The sequence below is a fragment of the Grosmannia clavigera genome (genome assembly GCF_000143105.1).
Source record: "Grosmannia clavigera kw1407 unplaced genomic scaffold GCSC_173, whole genome shotgun sequence".
NCBI classification, from domain to species: Eukaryota; Fungi; Ascomycota; class Sordariomycetes; order Ophiostomatales; family Ophiostomataceae; genus Leptographium; species Leptographium clavigerum.
Window position 1 is genome coordinate 571,564 of NW_014040765.1, and position 27,458 is coordinate 599,021.

Sequence of the window (27,458 nt, forward strand, 5' to 3'; positions counted from 1 at the left end):
CACATGTTTTCTGTGCGCTGTATAGTCTCGAGGCGAAGAGCACTAGCCCGTTTATGGCAGTGCGGCAGGACGACCAGAAGACGGCTTGTTTGGGTCGGTCCCATCCAGCGTTGTGTTGGCCCAGCGATCCCTCTCAATCTACTGTCGTATATTCTTCCGGGCTCTTCCCTATAGCGTACCATGGTCCGAAGACGATCGGCATCGACAGGATACATGACAGCCACCGATACGTGCGAGAATAGGACCCTGTCGTCGTAGTATCCATAAGATTGGTAGCAGCCCCTGCTTGCATACCAGCTCAGCCGGCTGTGGTGGCGACTGCTGACAAGGGGGCTTGACATATTGACTGCTCCCGGTTCAGTTGTGGCCGGTCATAGATAGGCTCATGCTGGCTCCTGGTTGCTGCCGGCCGGTGTCTGACTCTTGGCGTCTGGCTGTCTCTCTTGTATGCAGTTGTGTGGAGTCGGCCACCCCATTGTGGTGAAGACGGAAAGCGCTGCAGAACGTCGTCCGAACAAAATCCTTAGACAAGGCGAATTCAGGATTGGTCGCCGCTCTTTAGTATTCGTCATCCTTTTCGGCTACCCCCGGTGCATGTACCCCAATCGCCCCCCTTCCTTCCCTCTCTCCCCGTCGGTTTGGCTCTGACAGCAGACAGATGCACGAATGCAATACAAGGATAGCCTGACACATCTGGTACGCCGATAAGACCAATAGGGAGGGCCAGTTGTCTCCGGAATCCACTGGCTGCTCCCCGTAATAACACTGTACTTGTGCCATATCAGCCAGCCCATGAAGCCGGCATCCCGGATGCATTCCCATGGTGAGAGTGTGAGTAAGCGACATGGTCACACAGGCAGGATGTAGGCACGAGTAGAGAGCAGAAAGGGAAGGCAACCTTGGTGCCCTCGCGTCGTATTTCCAGCCACGCCACGACATTCCGCTGCCGTCTTGCAAGCCTTTGGGGTGACCAGAGAGCACAAAAGGATATTCCGGCTGGACAAGCCCAACGCCGTGCAGCAACTAATACGAGCTGAAGTTCTTGCCCCCATCGTCTCGTCCAATGAATGAATTCATGAGCTGTCAGTTGCAGCAGAACAATTAGGAAAGAAAACGGAATGAGATGACCCTTGCTCCCATGCTCTATGCATTGAGTTTACCGAAGTATTTTGTTTGTGCTTTGTTAGATGTCAGGAAGAAACTTCCGCTTTGCTATAGAAGATACCCGGTTGGGGGATCCAGATCAGTGCCGTGTATTCTTTCTCCTTTCCCGGTGGAAAATAGGTCTTCAGGGTGGGTCACAGATGTCGTACATTTCGTGGCCGCTTCCCCCTTCAGGGATAACGTTCTCGGGCTTGTCCCTAGAAATCTCAGATCCCGTTTGATGCAAGGTCTAGGCCGAGCAGATTCAGTCGGCAGACCAGGGGAAGGGATTTTCCAGCCACCGTTTCTAACCCTCGACGTTGCCCCATCTCTCGTCATCCTATTTGTTGGGTCCATAAAAACACGAGCAGGGAAGCTACAAATCACCCCCGCCTCTTCTTGGTCACTTGAAGAATCGCAGCTGCCGCACAAGACAAGGGTGGTGCATCTCGTCAGACCAAATATTGACTCTGCCCAGAGGAACACGGGATGAGGAGGGGGTCAGATGCAGCAGAAAGGCTGCAAACTGCATTTTTCAGTAGTATTTTTGTTTCCCCCCCAGTTAATCGGCGAACAAGTGACTCCTACCCCGGGCTCTACGTTTGTTTTCTCATGTTGGAAGTGTCTTATCATGTCGAAGCTATTGATTGTCTGGCTTTCACCTTGAATTTGGCTGTCCCGATGGGCCTCTTTGATTTTTTTTTCTGTTTGTCAGTCTTTCTTTTCCGTCCCCTTTGCGTCCAGAGAGAGGCCATAGGGGCTGCAAGAAACCCTGTCTGTCCCCGCTTGCAACCACCATATCCCATGCTTGCATGATACTATCTGCAAGAGCACACCAGCTGTTATGTTTCGTCCGCCCACAGGAGTAGTCGCTTAGCGAGAGGTTGTACGCGCCCGGACTTCTTCTCTTCTGTTTGGCTCGGCGACATGCAGGAATCCTGGCAGCTGGTGAAAACTTCCCAACATGTTGATATCTCGGCGCTTGAGAGCGTGGATGTTCGTAAGATATTGCTCACGGGTTAGGGGCGGCATGTGGGTGGATGGACAGACAGCTTGCAGGCATGGCGGTGCGTTTGTCTCTGTCAAGGTTTTGAAAAAAGAAGGAGGGGGAACTCAGGGTCTCCGGCAGTCCCATCTTTGCTGCTAGGCAAATTGGGATTGCGCGTTCATTCCATCGCACCTTCCGTCCTCCTCCCTGGCACATCACTCCGTGCCTTCCGTAACCGCTTCTTTTGTTCTGACAGATTTTCGTTGGGACTTACGCATCCAGAACATGAAGTGAAAGAAAACTGGTGTCTCGGCTTGCCACAGCAACCGTCGTTGTCGAACCACGGATTGCGTTCATGCTACCCGCTGCCGTTGCTGCCCACCAAATGTAGGCGGATGAGCCAAAGTTGTCTTTCTTAGTCCTGCCAATGAGACCACCTTGCCGCAGACGATGCGGGAAAAAAGAGGCATGGAGAATGTTCTTTCGATGAGCATCCGACATTCTGTCCACACTGGTACGCATCTGCTGTCTCAGAAAGGGAATGGAACGATACATGGAAGAGCAAATGCTTCTCTCACCGACACTGATCACAGCGTTAAAGCGGTCACGCAGAGCGATTGCTACACGGCGTCTGCACACACACCACGACGAACCTACCGAACATGGTTTCCAGGACAAGAGAGCAGAATTGGTGGTAAGACTTTACCAGTCCACGTCTCGAGCACCACCAGTGTTGACATAATAGGGCAGCGCTAATTTATGTCACACCCAATGCAGATGCGCACCGTCCCACACGAATACACAACCCGAAGCACGAATGAAGAGTTAGACACTGAGTCTATTGGAGGAGAAGCCCAGGCTGACCTTTCCAGAAGTAGAAGCTTCTCAAATCCAATTGCTGCGTCGAAGAGAGTCCCGATGGGGAAGAAAGAAAATGGATATGTACACACGCTTTGACACAGTACGCTGCGTGAAATTCATGCAAGATGCAAAGAGGCAATAGGCTCGTTAAAAACAGGATAAAGGAAGCCAGAGATGCAATAGGCAATAGGAATATGCCAGTCCTATGTCCGGCCGTCTTCAGCACCACCGGATGAGTAGTGAAAGCGGGATATGGGCACTCGAACTGTCATAGAGTTGCGGTCCCCTTGGAAGACAACGCCGGAAGTACGCCGCGGCGTCATGCCAGGTGGTGGCGGGGGTGCCTGCTTGGGTGGCGGGGAACTCGCCAAGTCTAAGGCCAGACGAAGGCTGGAGCGACGCTTGATTTCCTGTTCCTGGAGAAGATTGCGGTTGCCGGGACCGTCAAGAACTGCCTGCATTGGAGCCTGTACAATGGACACGAGAGGCTTCCGGGGAATGATATGCGAAGTGACGGGGACCGTTGTGACTGCAGTGAGGTCTGTGTAGGCGGCAGGAGAGCGAGAGAAAGTGCTGCGGGAGCCTTTGCCTGGATCTGTGTGCGCAATTAAGGGCACCAAGGTGCTGTTCATACCGCTGCCATAACGACTGCCAGCACGGCTTCCGTCGGAACCATCAGTCGACACAGAAACAGGTGGCATCGGCCACGGCAGCTTTGACGGAGATGCCACAGCGCTGCTGGCAATACTGAGTCCACCAAGGCTCATGTAGCTGCCACAACGTCCATAGATGCTGTCTCTCAAGTCGTGCAGAGTCTGTCGATCCTGTTGAACAACGACCGTTGTCAGGTGTTGGGGGCCGAGGCTCGTGGGAGAGGCCGGCAACGGACTGAGCGGCGCTCGATTCCAGGGGGCGTTGTTTCTTGCTGCAGGCCCGTTCTGCGTCTGGGGCTGATAGATGTGGATAGCCGGGGGCCCTGTTGACCGCCGGACCGGCCGTGCTGATAACGGTGTGGGTATGGGCTCGGTGTCCCTGCCGTTTCCGTTGCTGTTGCGCTTGTTTTGCACATGTGGAAAGGTGCTGTAGCTGTCGAGGGAGGACGGTGCTCTGGACGGCATAGGCCACGCTTGGCGGGAGGCAGTGGAAGAGGCAGATCGTGAGTGCTGCTGTTGGCCGCCTCGGCTAGAAGCAGGACTGGAGGTGTTCTGAGTCGCCGCACCAGCAGCAGAAACAGAAGGTGCAGTGCTTGGGGCGGGTCTATTGGCCTCCAGCTGCTTCTCAGGCTGTTGCTTCTCAATATCGCCACCTTTGCTAGTCACTGCTATCTCTGGGTCCAGAAGAGAATCTCTCGAGTTTCCGGGATCCTGACTGCCGTGGCCGGTTTTCAAAGACCGCTCGTTGAGATTCTTAAAGAGTGGCCGCAACAGCCGAGAGTGGCGGTAGCGGAAGAAAACAAAGATGAGAATGAAGACAGCCATAAGGGCGACTGCTGCTAGTTAGTCGTGGTGCCTCCCTGGCGATAAACGCAGAAGAAGATACATACCGACAATGCCGACAATTATGCCAACCTGACTGGACTTAGTGCTGACGTCGGTAGTGGAGACAGCTGCAGAATCTCTGGAAGAGTCTAAGGCTGAGGTAGACGTTGAGGCTGAGGTAGACGTTGAGGCTGAGGTAGACGTTGAGGCTGAGGTCGACCTTGAGGCTGACGTAGAAGTTGGAACTGACGTAGAAGCTGAAGCTGATGACTTTGATACTGTCCCACCTGTAGTTGTGGCTGGCGTCTCGGTGACGGATCTTGTGCCAGGGTCTGCGGTATACGGCATAATGGTCACGCGGCCGTTAGTGCCTACGAAGGCTATGGACACGACCCTGCCAGCGCTGTTTACGAAGGCGGAGACGGTCTCGCCGCCGATGACGGAGTAGGACGGCACCCAGGAGCCCAGGATTGTCGGCGCCGCTGTGATGGTACTGCTCCTGTCACTGGTTTTGGTTACCGGGCTTGCAGACGTGGTCGTCTTGGAAGAGGGGCCCCGTGCAGCCGTCGATTTTGTGAGTTGGACATGTACTGTGGTGGTTGCCTTTACTGTTGCCGTTGTTTTTGCCGTTGCCTTTGCAGTCGCCTGGGCCATAGTCCTGACCGTAAACCTGGCTGTCGTCTTGACTGTCGTCTTGGTTCCGGATTCGGTCTCTGCCCTCTGCCGCAAAACCTCGACCGCTTCTGTGGCATCGTCATAGCGTTTGCAGAGAGCTTCCCAGTAGTCGTGAATGCCGGAGAAGACCCTGGCGACGGCCACATCCTGGCGGCCGTCTAGGGGGAAAATGGCCACCATGGCTGGGTGGAAATCAATAAAGAACGTGTGAGAAAGAATATCAAAGAGGGGAGAGAACAAAGGCCAGACGTGGGCCAAGAACGACACGGACCAGCTCCGGGTAAGGGGAGATGTGCCGGAAGAGACCGTAGACCAGACGGAACCGTTGCTAAAGGAGCATTATCTCTTACTTTGGGCGATACCGCAGCAAGTCAACCGGCAAGACGAAGGGAAACAAAAAGACGGACAGGGGTCAAGGGGTTTAGAGGTTGCAAGTACTGTTTCTCACCAAAGGAGAAGAATCATGTGGCCAAGACGGGAGGAAGAAAAAGGAGCGACAGAAAGGCAGACTGATCCAGCGGTCTTGACAGTAGCGGGATGAAAATGCAAGAAGGAGTCGGAAAAGGGAAGAGGGAAGATGAGTGCGGGATACGTGCACATAGTATGGGGATCAGAAGACGCACCGCCGTCCGTTGAGAACGGAGCCCGGAGTACGGAGTGTGTGCAGAGTCGTTGGTTCTGGCTACCCTCAGATGTCACAGGCTGAATTTAAGTCTGTTCTAATGCAACATCTTGGTACCTGCAAAATGGATCTGGCGTAGTATTGCTGCAGGAGGTGCATCGACCCCTTCATCTCTCGAGGCCTGGTGGGCGTTCGCTCTTGTTTACCATTTCGGCCGAGCGAGAGGACATCGTGCAGGAACCGATCTGCTGCCGAGTCGAGGTCGGGTCTAGTACAGAGTAGGTATCGCCAGGAGCCAGGAGCGAGCAGACAAAGGACGTTGTGCCGGAGCAACAGTGGTCAGCCTCGATGCTAAGCCGGGTTAGGAGGGGATCCAATTTCGCAGGGGTCAGCGTCCGTCTCCCCACAAGGACCGGGAAAATAAAAAAAGGTTCAGAGTGGTTCCTCTGGGTCTGCGCCAATCCTTCAAGGAGTCGAGTTAGGGGGAAAAGAGGCTCCACCAGGCCCGTCACCTTGTTTCCGGGCTCTGTAATTTCCCAGTGCCCAAAGCAGAGCGGATTGCGTGGAAAGGCAGTCAAGAAGGGAACGGCCACGACAGGCCGTTTCTGCACAGTGGCGGAACAGTGAAACGGCCGTTTACCGGATGGCGTGCAGGAGGAAAAAGGAGAAAACAGCTGACCGGTCGGCAGGGCTAGCCTGTTTCCGGGGGATCGTCTGTCTCTCGTCATCTTGGGTCTGGGCATCAGCGATGAAGAAGCACGGACAATTGACAGGTGAGATGTGAGCATCTCGGGAAGGTGCAGCCAGCAACTCGATTCTGGCCACGTGATCCCATGTGCCGTCCCAAGACCAGCAGTCGCCAAGCAGTTTGCAGAGACGGAGAAAGCAGTGAGAAAATCGGCGAATCGCTGCACAGAGCGACGGGATCGGTTTCGAGGATGCGATGTGAGCTTCCAGCTCCGGACATTTCTGTCGGTCCTCTTCTGATCCTCTTCTCGACCTTTTTCATCCTCTTGTCATCCTCTCTTGACGTTCTCACCTCTCTCACCTCTTCTATCTCTCAGATCGCCCCCTCTCCTTCGACATGCCCCTTGTCCGCAACCCGATCCTGCCCGGCTTTCATGCGGACCCGTCGGTGGTCCGGGTCGGGGCCGACTACTACATCGCGACATCGACGTTTGAGTGGTTCCCGGGCGTGCAGATCCACCACTCGACGGACCTGGCCAACTGGACGCTGGTGGCACGACCTCTGCAGCGGGCATCGCAGCTGGACCTGCGCGGTCGTCCCGACAGCGGCGGCGTGTGGGCGCCGGACCTCTCGCACGACGGCACGTCTTTCTGGCTCGTCTTCTCGGACATGCGGCGCCGTGCCGGCAGCTTCAAAGACGTGCACAACTACGTGGTGCGGGCACCGACGATCGCAGGCCCCTGGACCGACCCAGTGCATGTGGGCTCGTCTGGCTTCGACCCGTCCGTCTTCCACGACCCCGTCGACGGTCGGACCTGGCTGGCCAACATGCTGTGGGACCACCGACGCCGACACCACGGCACAGCCTTTGGCGGCATCGCGCTGCAGCAGCTGGAGCTGGACCCCGACGGCAACCACTGCCGGCTCGTGGGACCCCGGCGGACCATCTTCCGTGGCTCGCCCCTGCGTCTGACCGAGGCGCCGCATCTCTACCGCCGCGGCGAGTTCTACTATCTGCTCACGGCCGAGGGCGGCACCGGCTACCACCATGCCGTCACCGTGGCACGAGCCCGCGACCTCGCCGGCCCTTATGAGCTGCACCCGCTGCGTCACCTGCTCACGAGCAAGGACCATCCGCGCGCAGCACTGCAGCGAGCTGGTCACGGCGACCTCGTCGACACGCCCGACGGTAGCCGCTCCTTTCTCGTCCACCTGGCCGCCCGGCCGACGACACAGGAGCGTCGCTGCGTGCTCGGTCGCGAGACCGCCATCCAGTCCGTCCGATGGGCCGACGACGGCTGGCCCTACGTTGACAGTGGCCCCGTGCCGTCGCTGCTGGTCGACCTGCCCGGCCACCGCGATGATAACCCGGCCACGTCGCCGTACTGGGCCGAGCGACGCTACACGTTTGGCGACGAGACCGAAGCGACGACCAATGGCCCCGCGGCCCGGCTGCTGCACCCCGACTTCCAGTGGCTGCGCACGCCCGAGCCTGAGCGCATCTTTGCCGTCCAACAGGACCGGCTCACCCTCTTCGGCCGCGAGTCCGTTGGCTCCTGGTTCGAACAGGCCCTCGTGGCGTGCCGCCAGGAACACTTCTCGTTTGATGCCGAGACGGCCGTCGAGGTCGCACCCACGGATGAGCGCCAGTTCGCTGGCCTGATCGTCTACTACAACTCGTACAGCTTTTTTTACTTGGCCGTCACGGCCGACGGCGACGACACCTCAGACGGCCAGCGCGAGCTGCAGATCCTCACGTCCGAGGCCTCGTGGCCCACAGGCGATCTGCGTCTTCCCCTGGCCGCTCCCGTGCTGCTGCCACCAGAGTCCCCCGCAAGGTCCGACTTGCCGTCACTGTGCGCGGCCGCGTCCTGCAGTTTTGGTACGCGCTCGAGGGCAGAACAAAGACGAGAAGAACTTTGGCCCGCTGCAAGAGGTCGGTCCCGTCTATGATGCCTCCCTGCTGTCGGACGAATGCGGCGGCGCCAACGAGCACGGCAGCTTCACCGGCGCGTTTGTCGGCATGGCCGCATCGGACATCAACGGCACCGCCATGCCGGCGCACTTTGACTACTTTGTCTACCGGCCGGCGCACGACCGGACCGATCGGTACGATGATGATCAGGCCCAGTAGCAGTCAAGTGGCAAAAGCACAGGCCAGGCTGAGCTAGAAATGTGTCGCTAGGCAGCCGCTGTGCCCCGCACTTTAGCGTCCAAGCCCTGAGTTAGTGGGGTTGGAGGACCAACCGACGGAGAAGCTGCCGGCTGCTCTGGTCCCAACAGCCTTGCATTCCAGCATGTCTGAATCCGGCTTACCACTCGTCGCGGCTCCTTTTCGCATTTCACTTCCAATCCCACATTCCTACCTCTCCATGGGACTCGCTCTCTACATTCTGCGGTGCAGCTGCCGGCGATGAGGCACGCGACGACAAAATGGCGATTGGCGTTGCAGACCAGCTGTGGCTGCAGGTTGTGTAGACACGACGGCCAGTGCTCTTGCCTTTCAAGATATCGCCAGGCTCATGTACTTTTAGAATCCCTGCTTTTAGCTTTTACATCCAATACTTGTGCCCCAGTGTGCATTCGCCCTTGTCATTACACTATTTAATACCCCAATTGTGATCCCATCCGCCCGTGCCTCTATAGCGGCCATTTCGGGCGTGATTGCACAGTCCACCGAGCCGGTATGAACCAAATTGTAAGTGAAACTGAAACCAAAAACCAAAAACCAAAAACCAAAAACCATCAAGACCGTATACACCGGTTTGCGTAAGCAAGGCCGAAGCCATCTTTAAAAAGCCAAAGATAGAAGAGCCCCGAGGCTACAGACAGCAGGCGTACTCGTTAGCGTCGAGGTCGTTGAACAGATGAGAGCGGGCGCCATCGTCAGGCACGTCCAAAGAGCTGCCACGGTAACGGCCGGTGATGTCGCGCTGGTTGGCCAGGGTAGACGAGAAGGCGCTGCCCTGGATGCCGATGAAGAAGCCGCTGCGGACCATGACGCCCATGTCGATGGCGCCCTGGAAGTCAAAGGCGAGGGCGTCGATGAGGCTGGCGGTGGTCTCGTCGCCGTCCTGGCGGGCGAGGCGCCACTTGTGGGTGACAGGCCAGCCGCGCTCTGCGGCCGCGGCGACGAAGCGCTCGACCTGCAGGGCGTCGCCGCAGGCGAGGTAGACGAGCGGGCGGGAGGCGTTGTCGCCGTTGCCGAAGCGGGCCCAGGCACGATCGAGGGCGTCGAGGTCGACGGCGAGCTGGTGCTCGGCGGAGCTCCAGATGCTGTCGTTCTCGGCGCGGTAGTGGACGCCGTAGTAGGCACCGGGTGGCGGCAGGCGGCTGACGAGGCGGTCGACAATGTCGCGCACGTCCTGGCGGTAGCGCACGAGATGGGACAGGTCGGTCCAGAGCCGGAGGTCGCGGCCGGTGGGGTCGTCGGTGATGCGGAAGACCATGAACTCGGAGTCGATGTCGACGACGGTGATGCCCGTGGTATTCTGGGGGACCTCGTTCAGAGCCATCGCGGCCACCTTTTGGCGGTACTGCTCGACAAAAAAGGACCGGAACGGCCGGCCGACCCAGAAGTAGCTGTGCAGCTTGTTGTAGCCGACGGCGTCGCTGCAGAGGACCTGGAGACGACGGGCGACCGGGACGGCCGGACTGTCGAGCTCGTCGGGATGCACGACGCGCATGCGCGGACAGGCGCGTGCCAGCTGAGCGCGCAGGTGGTCGGCGTCGAACCAGCGGTCGTACGGCATGTAGGCGTCCTCGTTGAAGAAGTTGAAGTCCAGCAGGTCGGACGAGCTGCGCAGCGGCATGCGCGGCAGCACCAGGTGCGAGCCCGTCTCGACTGCCATCTTCAGACAGACCTTGACCTGCGACACGATGCTGGTCATGCCGGCCAGAATGCCGACGCAGTTGAGGTATGCCTCGTCGGCCTCCCAGTCGGCCGCCGCGCACGCCTCGCTGAGTGCTGCGTACTCGTACGGCGCCGGGCTGCCGACCGAGAACACCTGCTCAAAAAAGTCGGCCGAGGGTGCGTGTCCGGAACGGCTGCCCGCAAAGCCGCCGCTCGTCGACAGCGACTGCTTGGCCGTCCGCCAGGCTGAGTTCGAATAGTCCTGCAGCGGCAGCAGCTTGATGCTCCAGACAAATAGCAGCAGCAGCAGCGCCACCAGGGCAAAACGTCGGTTGATCATGGCTCGCAGTCGTCCGTCGGCTTTTCGGAGGTGCTAGATGGGAAGAATGACAGACGAGTAAAAGGGGTGCTGAGATGCAAGATTGGCTCCTCTCCTCTCCGTACCCGCATCCCTAGTTCTTTCGCTAGTGCAGAGGCACCACGTCAGCGCCGGAAAAGCAAGTTTGCTTGGCCGGGTCGATCATTGGGTGGCCGGGCTTGGCATGTGTGCTGATTACTGGTGATGTGCAAGGGTTTGGATCGGGGAATACGGTCACGTGTCCGTGTTTTGCATGTGGATGGCTGACTAATCAGACACCCGGAACTTCTCCGCTTTCAGGCGAGAATGCACAAGTGTATCTCAGACATCGCAGGTCTTGGCAGCTTGACACCCAAGCTGTACGATTACGTACGGAGTACAGACACAACATCGCCAAATGAGTCACGAGCTGGCGGTTGCATTAGTGGCCACACGATAAGGCCAGCGCCAATGGCAGGTTGCGCCCTGTGAATGACTCGCGGGCCCACCTCGCCAGCAGCGTTTCTGGGAAGGAGCGGGCACTCGCCGTGCCTGCTATAAAGGGGCTGTCATTTTGTGTGGTTTCGAGCATCGAGTTTTGCTTTGGATCACGGAGCTCGAGATCACGGAGCTCACGATCGTCAGAGGTCCTCGCAGCCTGTCTTTTTGCTCATCCAGCGCCCCACACCTACCCCTCACCATGTCCGACACAGCCAGCACAACGCCAGTCGTCTTTGGCAAGCCGGCCCGCGCCCTGTTCGAGTACGACGCCGCCTACCGGCCGCTCAACCACGGCTCTTACGGGACGGTGCCGCGTGCTGTGCGCGAGGCCCGCGAGCGTTACCAGCGTCGTCATGAGGCGCGCGTGGATCCGTTCCGGCGCTTCGAGGAGCCGGCGCTGCTGGCGGGCGCGCGCGCGGCCGTGGCGCCGCTGCTGGGCGCAGACGTGCACGTCGACGAGGTCGTGCTGGTGGCCAACGCGACGACGGGCGTCAATGCCGTGGTCGGCAGCCTGGCCGCGCGCTGGTCTGCCGCCGCTGGCGACACCGTCCTGTGCCTCAGCCTAATCTACGACGCCTGTCGCAAGACGCTCGTCGCCCAGGCCGAGACCGGCCGCCTGCTCACCGAAGCCGTCGACGTCGACGTCCTGGCCGACAGCGACGACATCATCGTGCGCAAGGTTCGCGATGCTCATGCCCGCATCGTCGCCGCTGGCCGCCATCCCCGCCTCCTCGTCGTCGACGCTGTTGCATCCATGCCCGGCGTTCGTCTCCCTTGGGAATCACTCGTGGCCGCATCACGTGACCTCGGCATGCTCTCCCTCGTCGACGCCGCTCACGGCATCGGCCAGCTTGATCTACATCACGTCGGCCGGCCTGACGTCCGACCCGACTTTCTCGTCACCAACTGCCACAAGTGGCTCTTTGTCCCTCGCGGCTGCGCTCTCCTCTACGTCCCCTTCCGCAACCAGCATCACCTCTACACCAGCCTGCCTACCTCTCACGGCTACCTTACCCCCAGTCTTCGTCCTCCTCTGCCAGCTGCTCCGTCCAGGCCCGACGCACCCAACTACTTCGTCCACCTCTTCGCTGATGTCGGCACCCAGGACCATAGCGCTTACCTCTGCATCCCCGACGCTATCGCCTTTCGCCGTGATGTCTGTGGCGGCGAGGACGCCATCCGCAACTACTGCTTCCAGCTCGCAGCCTCAGGCGGCGACGCTGTCGCCCGCATCCTCGAAACTGAGGTCATGGACCATCCACAAAGCAATATCCGCCAATGTCAGCTCGTCAACGTCCGTCTGCCACTGGACATTCGCTCCGATGCCGACATCGCTGCTGCTACCCCATCGGGCATCGTCTCTTCCTCGGTCATTCCCCTCTCCCGTCTGCCCCAGCTCTGGGAATGGATGCAGCGCCAGATGGTTGATGTCCATAACACCTTCATCCCTGCCATCTTCTACCGCGGCGCCTTTTGGGCCCGTCTCAGCGCCCAGATCTACCTCGACCAGGATGACTTTGAGTGGGCTGGCCAGGCCCTCCTCGACATCTGCCAGCGTGCAAATAAGGGTGAATGGGACACACAGAAGACAGAACAGACCGAGTAGAAAGAGCAGAAAGAATAGATAGATCAGACCATATGTATACATCCTCACACATTTCGCACATCCCACACATCTCACACATCATCCTCAAACGAGTCGCATCGAAACTCCATCGCATCCTCCTCCATTCCCCGTAACCGTGCCACCATCTGCCGAATTGTCTTTCCGTCTGACCGTGTCGCCGCATATTGCAGAGGTGTCATCATCACGTTGCTGCATCGCGTCCCGTCGCCTCCTCCACCACTGCTGCCGCCTCCATATGCCATCGTTGCCTTGATCGCCTGCAGCTGTCGTCCTGCCATCTGCCACACAAACTTCGACCCATGTCCGCGGAAGGTGCGAAAGGCCTGGCTTGCCCGCAGCATTGCCCATCGGCTGTGCTCGCCGTCTGTCAGATAGTCCTCCTGCAGCATCGCCCGGATCACCTCCTCGTCCGCAGCCCCTGCACCCCCCCTCCTCTTCGGCAGCCGCACGCCAATGTTGCACCATTGCTGGTACACTTCCAGCACCTGCTGTCGGTACCCCATATCCTCTGTCGTCGTCATGCTCTTCGTCTTGCTGCTCTTCCATTTGCTCACCCCATTAACCCATGCCTCTCGCACCTCGTCGATGTCGCTCTTCAGCCCGTCCAGAATCGCCCGGCACGTGCCTGATGTCTGTGCCAGAGTCTCAAACTCCTTTGCTGGCCGCGCCAGATCCTCGTCCCAGTACATAGACCCGTTGCCGTCGTTCCCCGACTCGCCGAACTTGTCCAGCGCCCTGAGCTCCTGCTCGATCATCGGCTTGGCCACAAAGAACTTCAGGTGGTCAATCAAGTTGACTTCTCTCACCGACTTCCCCATTGGCCACCCATTTTCTTTGTATAGCGGCTTGTCGAGCCACTGTGCCAGTGCTCCTTTTTCTTTGCATTCTCGTAGCCGCTCTCTTCGTAGCCGGTCAAAGTCCTTTTCGTCAAATTCCGTTCCCTGCTTGGCTTGGTCCACAAGCTCGCCCAACAGTGTGCTGAGGATCACCCCCGTTTCGTCCGAAATCGTCCCCCGCCAGTAGCAGAGATTCTCCTTGTATGTCGTCATCCGTCCAAGAAAGTTTTCTTTCATATTGAACCGGAAGCTCCGCTCCATCATCTCTTCCACCTCATCCGCCCCGATCTTGCCTCCTGCTCCCGTCCCCGTCTCTGCCGACAGTTCCGACAATGTCGTTCTGTTCTTCTGCATGTAGCCCATCGCCACGAGGTCGTATTTCTCCGGCTCTCGAGCGTTGGAAAAGTTCTCCACGATCCGCCCGTCCCAGCACACCCATGCCATGTCGCCGTCGTAGTCGCCTCCCGACAGCTTGTCCGCCAACGGGCTGTCGCCTTTTCTCGAGAATATCACCACGTCCTTGAGCACGCACAGCTCTTTCCGGAACACCGCCCGCACTCTCTGTACGTCACTCGCAAAATGAGCTGGCGACCGTGCCACCAGCACGTCTGTGCCTACCAGGAGCGAATCTGAAAAGGACCCGTCGTCTCCTCGTTCGTCCGGCTCGCTGTCCGCGTCCACCTGGAACTTGGACGAAAAACACACCTGCACCTCTCCTTCCTCGAGAACGCCGAGAAAGTCCACCACCATGTGGAGATATGCCGTTCTCCCCACCCGCACGTTGAGCTTCTCCTTCAGCTTCTCGCACTTGGCCTTCTGGATCTTGTACGCCACGTCCCATATCATCTTCTGCACGCGTGGATCAAATCCCCCGCTGAGGAGAAACTGGACCACCTCCGAGTCCGAGTCCGGCAGCCCGCCCAGAAAACGCACTTGGCAGTGAGCTGATCGTTCATCTCGCGATCGGGAGTTCTCCTGCACCCATGCTGAAAACAGCAGCGGGTGTTCCAGTGCTGTTCTCTGCGTCGCAAGGTCTCGGTACAGATTGCCCCTCAATATGTCCCCAATCACAGTGCGCATCCGCGACTTGTCAATCGCCCGGTCTTCCAGAACCGGCAGAAGCTGCTGGTTCAGCCCGGCTGATCGCACCGCCGATGCGTAATTGCGAACTTCGAGTGTTCGGTGGTCCGGATCCACAAAATCACACTTCCATTTGCGTTGAGATGGGTACGTCTCTATCCAGTCTTCGCCTCCCGTATCAGTTGGATCCAGAATCCACATTCCCTTCGCACATCCCAGACGGCCTTGCACAGCTGCCGGAAGATCACTGAGGCCGAGCTCGAATCGCACTTTGCGTGCTACACTCAGCGACATACGCCCAATGCCGTCGTTCATCACCTTTCCCGTCGCCGGTGCTGTGATATCCGACGCATGGTGGCGCATCTGCTCCGGCTCAAACACGACCGTAGGGATGGTCCGGCTTAGGCCTGGACATCATTAGATGGAAGTGTTCCCTTTCCCCTTTCTTTAGGCACCCGCCGCCTTGGCACTTACCGAGAGCTATGCGAGAAAATAGCTTCAGGTATGGCTGTGTCCGGTTTTCATGAAACCTGTTGTACTGCAGCAGCCACTCCAACATATCATGAACTTGAAGTTCATGCCCGAACCTCCATTCACTGTCTTCAACGCGCCCCACAATCCCATCTGGAAAAAGGCCAAATCCATCCTCCGCAAACAAATACGCCTTCTTCAGCAGGACAGACGGCACTTTTTCCCCCAGCCCTCGTTCATCAGACAGGGCTGGCTTCTTGAAGCCTGCATCCTTGATGTAGAACGCCACCCAATTTCGACCAACAAAACGGTGACGCTGTAGTGTCAACCATTGGTTGACTTCTTGAACCGCATCCTCATTCTTTCGAAGTACTTTCGGCACGGCGCGCAATCCGGAATGGTGCGACGGAAAATGAATCTCAATAAACCGATCTGCTCCAAAGTGGCGCGACAGACGATGAGGATAGTCGAGCGTGATCGGACGAAGCTTCAACAGGTAAAGTGGGCCGGTGTGACCAAGGTTAAAATCCATTGTGGCGGTGAAGATGGGGGACAGCTCCGTCTTCCCGCGGGAAGTCCGTTGGTCGAAGGCAACATCCCACGCGAGCTGGCTTGATGGTTCTGGAAGTGGCTTTCCCACAAAGCTAGGGTGACTGGAGAGAGCCTTTCGAAATACGTCCTGGTTATGCCACAGGGTCGAGTACTCTGACGACATGTCGCCGAGGCTCACAGAACAGAACAGAGAAATCCGCACAATCTCCCAGATCAAGGGGAACGGGGCGTCTTGCAGCCATTCAGGCGTGGAAGCTGCTATCAGGTCAGACCGGACTAACCAAAAAGAAATTATGTTCGGACGCGGTGGACTAACAAAACACGGAAGTCAAACGGTCCCAGAGCCCAGGCACATACGATGGCAGTTCTGTTGTATTGCCGGTGTCGTACTCAGAGAGCTGAAGATCGGCCATTTCAGGAATGCTGGACTGTTCCGAGCCCTCTGCTGAGCCGACCCTTGCTACGTCGCCGTACAGATTGAAAGAATCTTCGAGAGCATCGAGGCTGGTGTCTGATATCGCAAACGACTCTTGAGACGGCGGGCGTGGAAGTCCACTCCCAAAGTACTTGGCATCTTCGGTATGCGCAGACGCGGAGGCCTGGCTCTCAAACGGCTCGAGGGAATCCAGAGCCGAAAACATGGCCGTGGATCTTGAGCTGGAGTCTGTTCCGGTGCTCTTTGTACGGTTCTGCTCATTCCAGAAGCTCTTTTCCAAAGCTTGTGCTCCAGAATTCCCGGACGCTGGCTGCGATGAAGTGCTACTAGCTATCGGGAAGACTGGCACTCGGTCTATGTCGGCAGCAGGACTGGCAGAGGAGTCCAAGTCAAAGACACTCGCCTGTGTTGCCGTACCTGCTGCAGCGACATCGTGGCCTACACGGGTGGCCTGCGTCAGATTCTCACGGACAGAATCCGTTGCCGTGGTAAGCACGTCGACAAGAAGCTCCTGCAGCATGACCTGGTCCTCAGCTGCATAGGCCCGTGGTGGGCCATTTGGCCTGGCGCGCAGTTTCCGAGTCCAGTGGTTGCTCTGTTCGCGGGCCTTGACATCAAATTCGTCAAGCGTCGCCTTGAGGCGTTCCTTGTCTTTGAAGTGAAGGATGCGCAAGTTGTTTACGATGTTATTATGTCGCCGGAAGTCGACATCTTGCTCGGCCCGTTTCTCCTTCGCAACCGGTGACATTGATTCAGCTGGCAGAGACATGCCCAAGTTGTAGGTCCGGTTCAGCTCAGTGGCAATTTCGCGGCCACGTTCAACAGTTACCCCAGCCTTACCCTTGCCCTTGGAGGGCGTGGTCGGATTTGGTCGAGACATAGAAAAAGACGCGATGAAATCCGTACGCTAATGCGAACGATGCACGGAAAAGTCTAGCGGGCCGTTCACAAGTGCCAACTCAATCCGCTAACGCTCTGTTGTGCAGGCTAACTAGACACTCTAATAGAGAAGCTGCACGTGCAAGAGCACGAACGCGATGACGCGAAAAGGTGGTCCGTTTGGGCGCACAATGACAGTGTGTGATGAAGGTGGGAGAAACATGGGAGAGAAGGAGGGGAAGAACGGGATGTCGAAGTGACAGAAAACTCAAATTAGCCGCCCTTTAGCATACCTTCCGCCGAAAGGCTGGCCGCCGCATGGAACCACTCTTCCACAGCGAGAAATTGCGCAAGGCGCCTTCCTCGTGTGATAGTGACAGCAGGGCTTGGCGCTGTAGGCGTAATTTGGGCCCTGCCAGCGGAAAGGCTGCAAGACTGCTCCATTCAAGCGAGGCCGATACCTATTTCGGTCCTGACGTGGGAAAGAGAAATAGGCCGGGTTGGGGCTTTCTCGAGACTCAACGACAGTTCGCCTGTCTCTGGAAGCGATGGAACAGTATGTGGTACCGTACGCATGCTTCAAGGCACTGTGCTGTATTGGCTTACATAATTTTACGGATCCTGCTGAACCCGTAATCAAGATTTCCTTACGAGGCAAGAAGTGCTCGGATTTGCATCGGCATCCCATCCATCCAGTTTCGACCGCTCGACCATCCACGGTATCGTGGCATACTCTATCCACTCTCTCTTCTCTACACGTGTCTCAGTTGGACGACAGGTACCCGGTTTCATCTTGCCCATCAACTTTGTTTGGATAGAAACGATCGGTTTTCTACGGCTGCAGCGCAACTTCTCCACATTGCCGAACTCTGCCGAAGCAGCAGGGCTGTGCGAAGCGATAAGAGGTCATGGCCGACCGGCACGAGAGTCCTGTGCCGGATGATCTGACACAGGAGGAGGCGAGCCGGATCATCCACTCGCACCGGAAAGTTCGATATGGTAAGTTGCGCGCCACCGAGACCACGTTAGCCACACGCAATCGATGGCCTGATTTGATTGCATCCTGGCCTCAGAAGCCGAGCTGACCGGCGCCCGGCCCAGGAACCGCGTGCTGGCCGTGTCGTCAACGCAAAGTAAAGTGCGACAACAAGCATCCGTGCGAGAACTGTGTGAAGCGCGACCACGCTCAGCTGTGCTCGTACAAGCCGAACCGGCCCTCGTCCTCGGCCAAGAATACATCGACGACAGCACCGTCTGAGGAGAGTCACCCGACCAATGTGCCCAAGAAGCGGCCCTTCTCGCCCGACGAAAGCGACGGTCGGCGCACCAGTCGCGAGCCTTCGACCGGCAGCCCTATCCGGGGTGAGTCTCCGATCTGTCCCAGTTCGCTCGCATTGCCCTCCCGAACTAACACTCACTGGACCTAGTCGACGCCGATATAAACGAGGTCTCCCGCTACCTGGGACAGAACAGCATCCCGGCCCTGCTGCGAGAGCAAGGCACGCCGAACCACCAGGAAGAGGGGGTTGAATACATTCGGCAAGACATGCGGTCCATACTGGGGCTCGATAACTCGGCCCCCTTCCCACTCATGTCGTCGCGACATCTGGACAAGCTGACGCTGGACATCTCGTCCGAGCTCCCGTCTGACAGGGAGGTGATGAAGTATAGATGCCCCCTCTCTCAGTTCCGAATTGGCCGCTTACGTTCGCAGGCTCTTTGGCGCATACAAGGAAATTCCGCATCCCTTCTGGGGCTTTGTGCTCGACATCGACGACCTCGAGACCAAGCTTATGGTATATCTGGAAGAGCGGGCAAAGAATGCAAAAACGTTGTCGAAACCCACGAAACCCGTGTCGGCCTCCTGGCTGGCCATACTCTTCTCGGTCATGGCAGTTGGGTCGCAGTACCACGATTCTCCATATCACATCCGCACCCGTGACTCGCAGAAGTACATTCAGATCTCGTTTCACTTCCTGCGTCTCGGCAACTTTCTCCTCAGGTACGAGTCATCCCTCTCGCGTGGCAACAGCAAGCCGTTCGTGCTGACAAGCAGGCCCAATCTCGACTCCATCCAGGCATTGCTGATGACGGGCTTTGTCCTGTTGAACGACATGAAAGCAGAGGCTTCATGGGCCCTACTTGGGCTCACGACCCGCCTTGCTCAGTCGCTGGGCCTTGACCGCGTGCAGAATCTGGACGGCCGGGAGAGTCCGGCTCAACAGAAGAGGGATCTTCTGCGAAGAACCCTATGGTAGGCTATCAACATGCGACTGCGAGTTGCTCTGTGGTGCTGACAAGTCCGTCTGGCAGGTGGACGATTGTGTGGCACGACTGTCTGACTTCACTGTCGTTTGACCGGTAAGCCGACCGACCAGCTCTCTTTGGCAAAGCGACTGTGTTGCTAACCAGGAAGGACGCCGATGACACCACACTCAGCAAGTCCGATACCGCTCGGCCCGACGCCATCCGCCGGCTGGAACTACCTGCAAGGAATGTACCACTTGTGCCAGCTCATTGGCAAGCGATTGAGCCCAGAGGTGGCGGCATCGGCAAGCTACACCCAGATCTTGGACAACTGCAAGGAGGCGGAAGAGATTCGGAGTAAGATGATCCCGCAGCTTCGCACAAAGGAGGCGTGTCGGTCTGCCCTCGACCGGCTGCACTACTTTGCCATTCGTCTACACACTTCCTTTGTCGTGTCGGTCTGCTGCCGGCCAGCACTTCGGCGCAGCGACAGCAACCGACTCACGACTGAGCAGAAGACATTCCTAGCGGAGAAATGCAAGGAGAACCTGACGGAAACAGTGAGAATGTTTCTGTCGATGCACCAGTTGTCTGTAATCCCGACACGATCGTGGGCGTTTACGTACCATGGGCTGTCCTCAGCAGTGCTTCTGGGCATTTTAGGCGAGACCACGGCTGATCTGGAAGTGCGCGGCCTGCAGGGTGACCTGATCAACGCGCTCTCTGCTACGGCAGCCAAGGACAAGAAGTCGCCCCCAGTCTACATCCACCGAACAGACCGCGACATTGAGCTGTCCGGCCCTTTGTCTCGTGCTCTTGCGGCGCTCAAGAACATCTACAATCACGGGTCGATTGCGGGCCAAACGACCAAAAACAACGACGGCAGTGGCAGCCTCTTGGCAGCCAAGAGCCTGAGTGGCATTTCGACGGCCACGAGCATAGGAACACCATTGATATCCCACGGACAGCTTCTCCCCGGAGCAGTAGCGCCAGACGGAAAAGCGGCCATTTCACTGAGCGGAGGACACACAAGTTTGGACCCGCACCAGGACGCCGCCCTGGCCATGGCAGAGATGCAGAACGGCGGGCTAGATCTCGGGTATGAACTGTGTACTATGTGTTGGCCTTTTCCGTCTTCATTCGCTCTTCTGTGGCTAACACATATCAACACACAGCATGTTCCCTCTGATCCAGCAACAGGGATCAGGAGACACGTTCCCCGACCTGAGCCACATCGACCCTTCCACATACATGTCCCCAATGGATCTGTATGATCAGATTTTCTGGGGTGAGCAGCAGTGGGAGAGTATTTGCGAGGGTCTTTTCATGGCTAACGGAGACGCAGAAAACCCGGAACAATGGAATATGGAGCAAGACTCGATGAACTTTGACTTTATTGCTCAGCCGCCACCCGGACAGTCGCAGCAGCAATTCTACTTCTGAGAACCATGTACCATACCTCATAAATGTTTGTTGTTTGTTGTTGTAATTTTGCAGACGGACTTTGATGTAGGCCAAAAGCACGTGACAGTCAGAGTGCACAGTGACCAATCAGAGTGCGGGGGGTATCACGAACGGATCCAAGCACGAGACAGATGCAGAGATAGAGGCAGACGGGCGGGCTGAACAGACACGGCAACTTTTGCGGTACCGGATTGACCCGTGCAGATCAGGCCATCCAGCTGGCGATTCGGTTCCGAGTCTGTATCGTACGCTTACTCACACAGCGCGCCCGAGTGTCGGCCTAAGAGAGACCCAAAAAGAGAGACGCAGCAGGACGATGGATTTGCCGATTGTCGACCTGGACGTCTTCCGGACGCAGCCGGCCGACTCGGCGGCGGCGCAGGCGGAGTGCAGCAAGGCGGCGGAGGCGCTGATCGCGTTTGGGGCGCTGGTGCTGCACGACTCGCGGGTGTCGGAAGCCGACAACGACGCCTTTCTCGACCTGCTGGAGGACTACTTTGCGCAGCCAGAGGCGACACTACGGCGGGACGAGCGGCCGGCACTGGGCTACCAGGTGGGTGTCACGCTGGAGAATACGGAGACGCCCAAGTGCGCGGTCGACGAGCCGTGTCTGGACGTGATCGCGCGACTGGCGCCCGAAGAGCGGCCGCTGGACATTGCCGGCCACCAGCCAGATCCCAAGTGCCGCTTCTTCTGGCGGGTAGTCGAGCCGACACCATACCAGACGGCATTTCCAGGACTCAACGCCGACAACGTGGTGCCGGACGCGGCGCTATTTCGGGAGCGATGGGAGCAGGTCATGGGACGGTGGGGGGCGGCCATGAAAGACGCGTGCGTGCAGCGAGATTCGGTTCGTCGAGGCGCTCTAGGCAAGCCTGCTAACCGTTCGTGTGCAGAGTCTCGGGCGTTGCCTCTATGGCTGCCGTCGGACTGGGGCTGCCACCAGAGACGTTTGCGGATGCCGGCCGCTACGGGTGCGTTGAGATCTGACAGTATTTCTTTGTTTGGCTGTCTTTTCCGGTTCTTTCTTTCCTTCTTGTCTATCCTGCTTCTTCCTCTCTGACGATGATAGCCCCCATCTGCTGGCACCAACAGCGTCCGATCTGCAAAAATACGGCGCCCTCGACACGATCCTGGCCGGCTTCCACACGGACCTCAACTTCCTCACGATCCATGGCCGCTCACGCTTTCCCGGGCTGCACATCTGGGCGCGCAACACGGGCCGCCGCATCGCCGTGTCCATTCCGCCGGGTCGCCACCTGCTCGTGCAGGCCGGTAAGCAGCTCGAGCACCTCAGCGGCGGCCTGATCAAGGCCGGCTACCACGAGGTCGTCGTCAACAACAAGACGCAGGCCGTCGTCGCCGCTCGCCGCGCCGCCCAGCCCGATCGCCCGCTGATTCGCATCTCGTCGACCTTTTTCTGGCACCTCGCCTCCGACTGGGACCTGGCGCCGCTGCCAGCGCTGGCCGCCCGTGCCCGCGACGTTCGAACGCAAAATGCCGCCCAGGGTCGCGACGAGGGCGCCGAGGTGTCATACCCGCCCATAAAGGTCGGACAACAGGTGCAGAAGTATGCCGTAACCCAGCCTCGAACTCTCTTGTTTACGTGCCCAGGCTGACCCGCACAGCGAACTGAAGCATATCGCCCTCCTGGCATGAGGTATCTGCTATTGACCTGTTTCCCTGTATTCTGTGCATCACGAGAATGGCACTACAATCAGCTCTGCAATGCTCCGTACTCTACCTGGTGCACTCGTGTTGCAGCCGGGTTGCTATGTATATCTCCACTAGCCGTCCAGACCCGTTCTTTCCCTTGTCACACCAATCAAATCGTAGTGATTCGCGCTGTAGATAAGGTACTCCGTACTTCGGGCGCAACACGTGCTCACGTGGTCATTCTCGTTAGTATAAGTGGGTCCGGAGGACATAACCGACAATCTTTATTAATACTCCGCATCTGAAAAACGTCTATCAACTAGCTTCCTTTTTCTCGTTGGGTCAAGCATCCCGCAATTATTACTTTAAACCATCACAGCAGACGATCTGGGCTGCATACGATAGACAGCCACGGCGCCTTTCTCCTTTTCAGGAATTCCTTTTGGACTGCCACTCAGGTCCCGGTTGGACGCTCCGCCCCACTCTTGACTGCATCCTCACCTCTCTCGCTCCCCAGGATCATGGCGTCCTGGGACGACCTGCCGTTTGAGCTCAAGCGGCTCATCTTCCGCGCGCTCGAATATTCCGTGCCCGAGCACGACGCCGCACACGTCAAGGGGCGGAGGAAGCGCGGCCCGGCTGGCCTGGCGCCGCTGGCCGCGGTGAACTCGCAATGGCGCGACGCCATCGAGGCCATCACGTTCCAGGGCCTCATCGTCAAGACCAGCGAGGTCAACGACTTTGAGGGCTACTTCCGCCAGAACCCGCGGCGCCAGGCAGCCCTGCGTCGCGTGTGTATCCTGGTCGAGCTACCGCGCTATGCGTCGCGGCTCAGCCGGGTGTGTGAGACCGAGGAGGAGCTCGACACCAACGACAGCATCTTCTCCGACACGTTGTGGCACTTCTTCTCCGCCATGAGCGCCTGGGACGCCGACGTGCTGCGCCAGCACTACAAGTCGCCTGGTGTCGCCCTCGAGATCGTCGCTCGCTCCACTAGCGACAAGCCCGCCCTCTTCGGCGAGAAGGGCATCTCGGACAGCGGCGAGTCGCGCTTCTTCGAGTCGCAGCTCGACCTCAACATCGGCGCCATGCACGAGCCCTACGGCCGCGTCGGCCTGCCCGAGGTCGCCGTCGTCACTACTTTTAGCATCCTGCGGCGAAACCACCGCTGCATGACGCCGCGGTCGCTGCTACACATCTTGCACAGCCTGCCTCGCCTGGTGCATGCCGATATTGAGCTGTGGCACCATTTCAGCGACGAGGCCCAGCGACAGGCCGATCAAGGTGAGCTTCTCTTTCTTTCTTTTTTTTTACCTTGTAGTTTCTTTCTTCTCCTCTCTCCCCTCCACTAACATCCCAGATCTCGCCGTCACTGTCTCCTTCTGGCCAAAGACACCCAAAAAGCTCACCCTCTACCGCTTCTCCGATGCCTTCAACATGGACGAGCAGGTCTGGGGCCACGACGAGCGATATCCTTTTCTGGCCCGCCGTATCGCCGAGTACAGCCCTCATCTGGAAGAGCTCGCCGTCTCGGATTTCATCGATGCCGACCACTTTTTCGAGCCGTTCTACACCCCCCAGCGCCGCCTCCACATGCCTTACTGGCACAGCTTGCGGGTCCTCGCCCTCACGTCAACATCCATCTGCTCCGGTCGGCCGGAGGTGTCGATACATAAGCTGCTGCACGCTGCCGCCCTGGCGGCCCGACGCATGCCCGTTCTGCGTCTGATGGAGCTGTACAACGCCGAGCCCAACGAGGGCGGCGTGTTCCGGTATCTGGTCCGAGACAGCTCGGCCTCCATTGCCTGGGAGAGCTCATGGGACTTTCGGATACCGGACAACGTGCGGCAGGCTTGGGCGCCTGTCCCATTGCACAGCCACCGGCTGGAGCTAGAAGTGCTGCCCGAGGAGACCCTGCCGCGCTACGTTGGCCCAGCCTGGTTTGTACACGCACGCCTCATGTCGAGGCCGTATCTGCTGAACCCGGCATCATCACGCGAGATCGCAAAGGCGAACGAGCTGGACGACTTCGAAGAGAGCTACCGAGACCTCAGCGACGGCTTCACGCTGAACCGGCGCGAACGCGACGTTCCCCGACCGAGCCGGCGCGAACAGGAGATCGAGGCCGTGAAGAACGGCCTGAAGTTCCTTGCCGACGAGCTCGAACGGCTGCAGAGCCTGGACGAGGAGGCCGACAGGATGGACGAGGAAGCTGGTCTCTATGACCACGTCTTCAAGTGTGATACCGATATGATAGACCGAGACAGCAACGACTCACGAGCCAGCATCGAGATCATGTATCAGGATGACCCCGATGCCGACGAGGACAGACGGGACGAGGACGACGAGGCATGGGAGACGGAGTAGGCATAGCCTGTCGTCGCCCAAAAGAAAGAAAAAAGAGTCCAACAAAGACGGGCGACTTCTGTGCTTCTACAGTGACAATGTCCTCGCATCTTCCACTGCTAAGCAATGGAGTAGAGGTTCTATGATAAGAAGCAAAATGGTGGCTGGCAGAGTCAAATAAGTACCAGCTCTCTCTTCGATGGAGCTGTCAGACGAATTGTCCTCGTCCTCCTGGTCCTGGTCAAAGACTCCGGGGCTTACTGCTCCTCGGCCCCCCTTTTTTGTAGTCCTCTGCATCCGGACTGCCCTGCTCGTGCAAGCAGAAGTGCAGGCAGAAAAGTACTGTTTAACGAGGTCGCCAACGTAGGAGGGTGTCTTTGCCAATCTGATGTAATGCCTCTCGTTGTACGCCGTCGCCACGACACATCTCCAGCAGTTCAGCACTGGCATCAGTCGGCTCGCGGAAGAGCTGTCTGTAGACTCTCTCAGTTGCCACGCTTCACAATGCTCCAGGGGGTTTTGGTACGGCTCAGTGTTTAGTCATCAAAGGCCTGTGGCCCAGTCTCCGGAATCTAATCCTAGGCGTGTTCCATTCTTCGGCGCCCCTGTCTCTGTGATAATGCAGGCCTGCCCTTCGCCGATCCAACCGCCGGCTAGGATGCCGTAGTCGCCGAGTCTAGGCTGTCTGTACATGTTCGCTTCCAGTCGATTGAGCAAGCAAAACCTCCGCTGCCTTCTGTGGCGTTTCCGGATATTGCCCCAATTCGAGATCCGTCTTCTTCTTCTCCTGCGAGAGAATAGTCGGAACAGGGCGTCTTGTTCAAGATACAGCTCCAGGCGGAGACGCCCTTCTTCTTCTTCTCCTTCCTCCCTTCCTCACTTTGCTTCTTCTTCGCCCTCTCTTCTTCCCTCTCCTCTTGCGCCCACGCAGGGCGCTTGGCCGGGTCGGCATCCACGGGGTAGTCCGCAAGGACTTGGACCTTGCTTTGGTTGGACATTTTGAAGAAGGGCTAGGAGAGAAGGTGTGATCCTACGAGATTAGGCGAAACTCGTTATATCCTAGGATTCGTCCGATCTTTTTGTACCCTAAGGCAACAAAGAAGCCGCGAAATCAGACGTCTGAATGCGTCCTGAGTACCGTTTGACCTTGCCTTGAAAGCAAGGTGAGAAGCGTCTGAAAGACCAGACAAAGGGACGTCTCGTTGGCAGACCACATCTGTCCGACTGGTAGACGACGGCCCTACGATAAGCTGGCGACAAACAGCCCTTGCTGCCTTTTTCCTCCAGTCGGACAAACACCGCCGAGAACCAGCGGGAACTGGGACCCCGCTTCCCAACAATTATGTAAAGCTGCTTTCCCTATTAGTCGCATCTTATGCCGCTGTTCGTCCACCTTTTCGCCGGCAGTTACTTAAAGCTATTAGGAGGTAAAGTTAATAGAGACAATCAAATTAATAGGAAGATGACCTGTACACGCTTTTGAATTTATAGTTCCTAGCATTCTCTTTCGAGTATTTTCATCCATGTCACGTAAACTTGAGAAAACGAAGCATAAATGAAATGGTAAAAGCTCTTCCTGTGTCGTGACTTCCTAAATGGAAAACGCTATGTCGGTGTTTTCCTTAGCACCTTCGACAGCACTATGTCTTGCCTTCACGATGACCCCATGTAGTTTTAGTGCCTACCTCAACAACAAGCACGATATGACGTCGAATCTTGTGACAACATCGTTTTGATTCGCGCCGCCGAGACAAGCCCCCCCCCTTCCCCCCTTCCTCTCGTAATGGATGCCTCACGCCTGGAGTGCATCCACTATTAGTAGATACTCAATTTATATATGCTTGCTAACTTTCTGATTTCCCGCAAAAGTGCAATTTATTCATAAAATCTATATGCTGTAGAGGACAGATGCAACTACCTACCCAAATTGTATTATCGCTAAAGATCACAAGAGAGACCAAGCGAAGAATTCAAACAAATCACCATGCTATCTTTTCCAACGGGGTAATCAAACTCAGAAGCTTTCTCTCGCCTAGCCTATATTAAGAGGCTACTTAATTACATTAGGTAGGAAAATGGCCATAAAGTCCACGGTAAGAAGCGGCCCAATTCTGGGATCCAGTCGTCTAAATTTCGCACCTTGCAAAGTATTATTCCCATTTTCAGAGCGTCAAAAGATTTACAAAGCACTGGCCATTAAATAGCAATTCTGGTGGCTTTCTTGATCACGACCTGATTAATATTTGGGCACAACTAGGGTCAAGAAGGCAAACAATGCAAGGAGCAACACATCAGGGAATCATATTTATTGAAATTACGCGAGTCGCCCTATATACTCATCAGGCATGGGGCGACTTTCTGGCAGAGCTTTTGCGTTCCGAATTGTCGATACAGGCTCGTACAAATATGACAAAGCGCAGAACAGTAGCAACGCCCTGCATGGTGCAGACAACAAGAGTGAGCTTTTTGCTAGCAGTGGTGCTAATGCTCTTGACATTCAAAGCGCTAAAATCAACAGTGACTATCAGGCTAGCTAGATCACAAGGTCGTAAGCAACAGTAACACCAGGGTGGCTAGGGTGAGACGAAGGAGAGTAGAGCTTGATAATCGTGTAGAGGACTAGAGGTTAACGGCAACTCAAGCCAATGAGCCAACACCGGGCCCGTGGCAGATGCAGGCGAAAGCTCGCCAAGGGAAGCTCAGGACCACGCTCAATAA

At 57.3% G+C, this 27,458-nt stretch overlaps 7 protein-coding genes across 7 annotated transcripts; 4 read left to right on the plus strand and 3 right to left on the minus strand.

Moving 5' to 3' along the window:
- Nucleotides 1-3,195: 3,195 nt before the first annotated feature.
- Nucleotides 3,196-5,325, minus strand: CMQ_7064 (uncharacterized protein; the record flags this gene model as incomplete). The annotated part of the gene is made up of 3 exons (XM_014314069.1): nt 3,196-4,481; nt 4,597-4,802; nt 4,859-5,325. The coding sequence occupies 3 exons, from the start codon at nt 5,323-5,325 to the stop codon at nt 3,196-3,198; spliced, it is 1,959 nt and encodes a 652-aa protein (XP_014169544.1).
- A 1,526-nt stretch (nt 5,326-6,851) lies between these two features.
- On the plus strand, nt 6,852-8,589 carry CMQ_7214 (beta-xylosidase; the record flags this gene model as incomplete). Its single annotated transcript, XM_014314219.1, has 2 exons — nt 6,852-8,337; nt 8,390-8,589. 2 exons carry the CDS (start codon nt 6,852-6,854, stop codon nt 8,587-8,589), a joined length of 1,686 nt encoding a protein of 561 aa, XP_014169694.1.
- A 688-nt stretch (nt 8,590-9,277) lies between these two features.
- Nucleotides 9,278-10,648, minus strand: CMQ_7603 (uncharacterized protein; the record flags this gene model as incomplete). Its single annotated transcript, XM_014314608.1, has 1 exon — nt 9,278-10,648. One exon carries the CDS (start codon nt 10,646-10,648, stop codon nt 9,278-9,280), a length of 1,371 nt encoding a protein of 456 aa, XP_014170083.1.
- Nucleotides 10,649-11,345: 697 nt separating this feature from the next.
- CMQ_7400 (aminotransferase family protein) lies at nt 11,346-12,752 on the plus strand (the record flags this gene model as incomplete). Its single annotated transcript, XM_014314405.1, has 1 exon — nt 11,346-12,752. One exon carries the CDS (start codon nt 11,346-11,348, stop codon nt 12,750-12,752), a length of 1,407 nt encoding a protein of 468 aa, XP_014169880.1.
- Nucleotides 12,753-12,823: 71 nt separating this feature from the next.
- Nucleotides 12,824-17,028, minus strand: CMQ_7424 (RNA-dependent RNA polymerase; the record flags this gene model as incomplete). The annotated part of the gene is made up of 3 exons (XM_014314429.1): nt 12,824-15,096; nt 15,164-15,967; nt 16,029-17,028. 3 exons carry the CDS (start codon nt 17,026-17,028, stop codon nt 12,824-12,826), a joined length of 4,077 nt encoding a protein of 1,358 aa, XP_014169904.1.
- Nucleotides 17,029-17,935: 907 nt separating this feature from the next.
- CMQ_7386 (c6 zinc finger domain containing protein) lies at nt 17,936-20,717 on the plus strand (the record flags this gene model as incomplete). Its single annotated transcript, XM_014314391.1, has 7 exons — nt 17,936-18,026; nt 18,129-18,389; nt 18,455-18,692; nt 18,742-19,281; nt 19,341-19,388; nt 19,471-20,373; nt 20,450-20,717. The coding sequence occupies 7 exons, from the start codon at nt 17,936-17,938 to the stop codon at nt 20,715-20,717; spliced, it is 2,349 nt and encodes a 782-aa protein (XP_014169866.1).
- Nucleotides 20,718-21,054: 337 nt separating this feature from the next.
- CMQ_7555 (oxoglutarate/iron-dependent oxygenase) lies at nt 21,055-24,761 on the plus strand (the record flags this gene model as incomplete). The annotated part of the gene is made up of 5 exons (XM_014314560.1): nt 21,055-21,569; nt 21,635-21,712; nt 21,811-22,308; nt 22,912-23,614; nt 23,787-24,761. The coding sequence occupies 5 exons, from the start codon at nt 21,055-21,057 to the stop codon at nt 24,759-24,761; spliced, it is 2,769 nt and encodes a 922-aa protein (XP_014170035.1).
- Between the last annotated feature and the right edge of the window lie 2,697 nt (nt 24,762-27,458).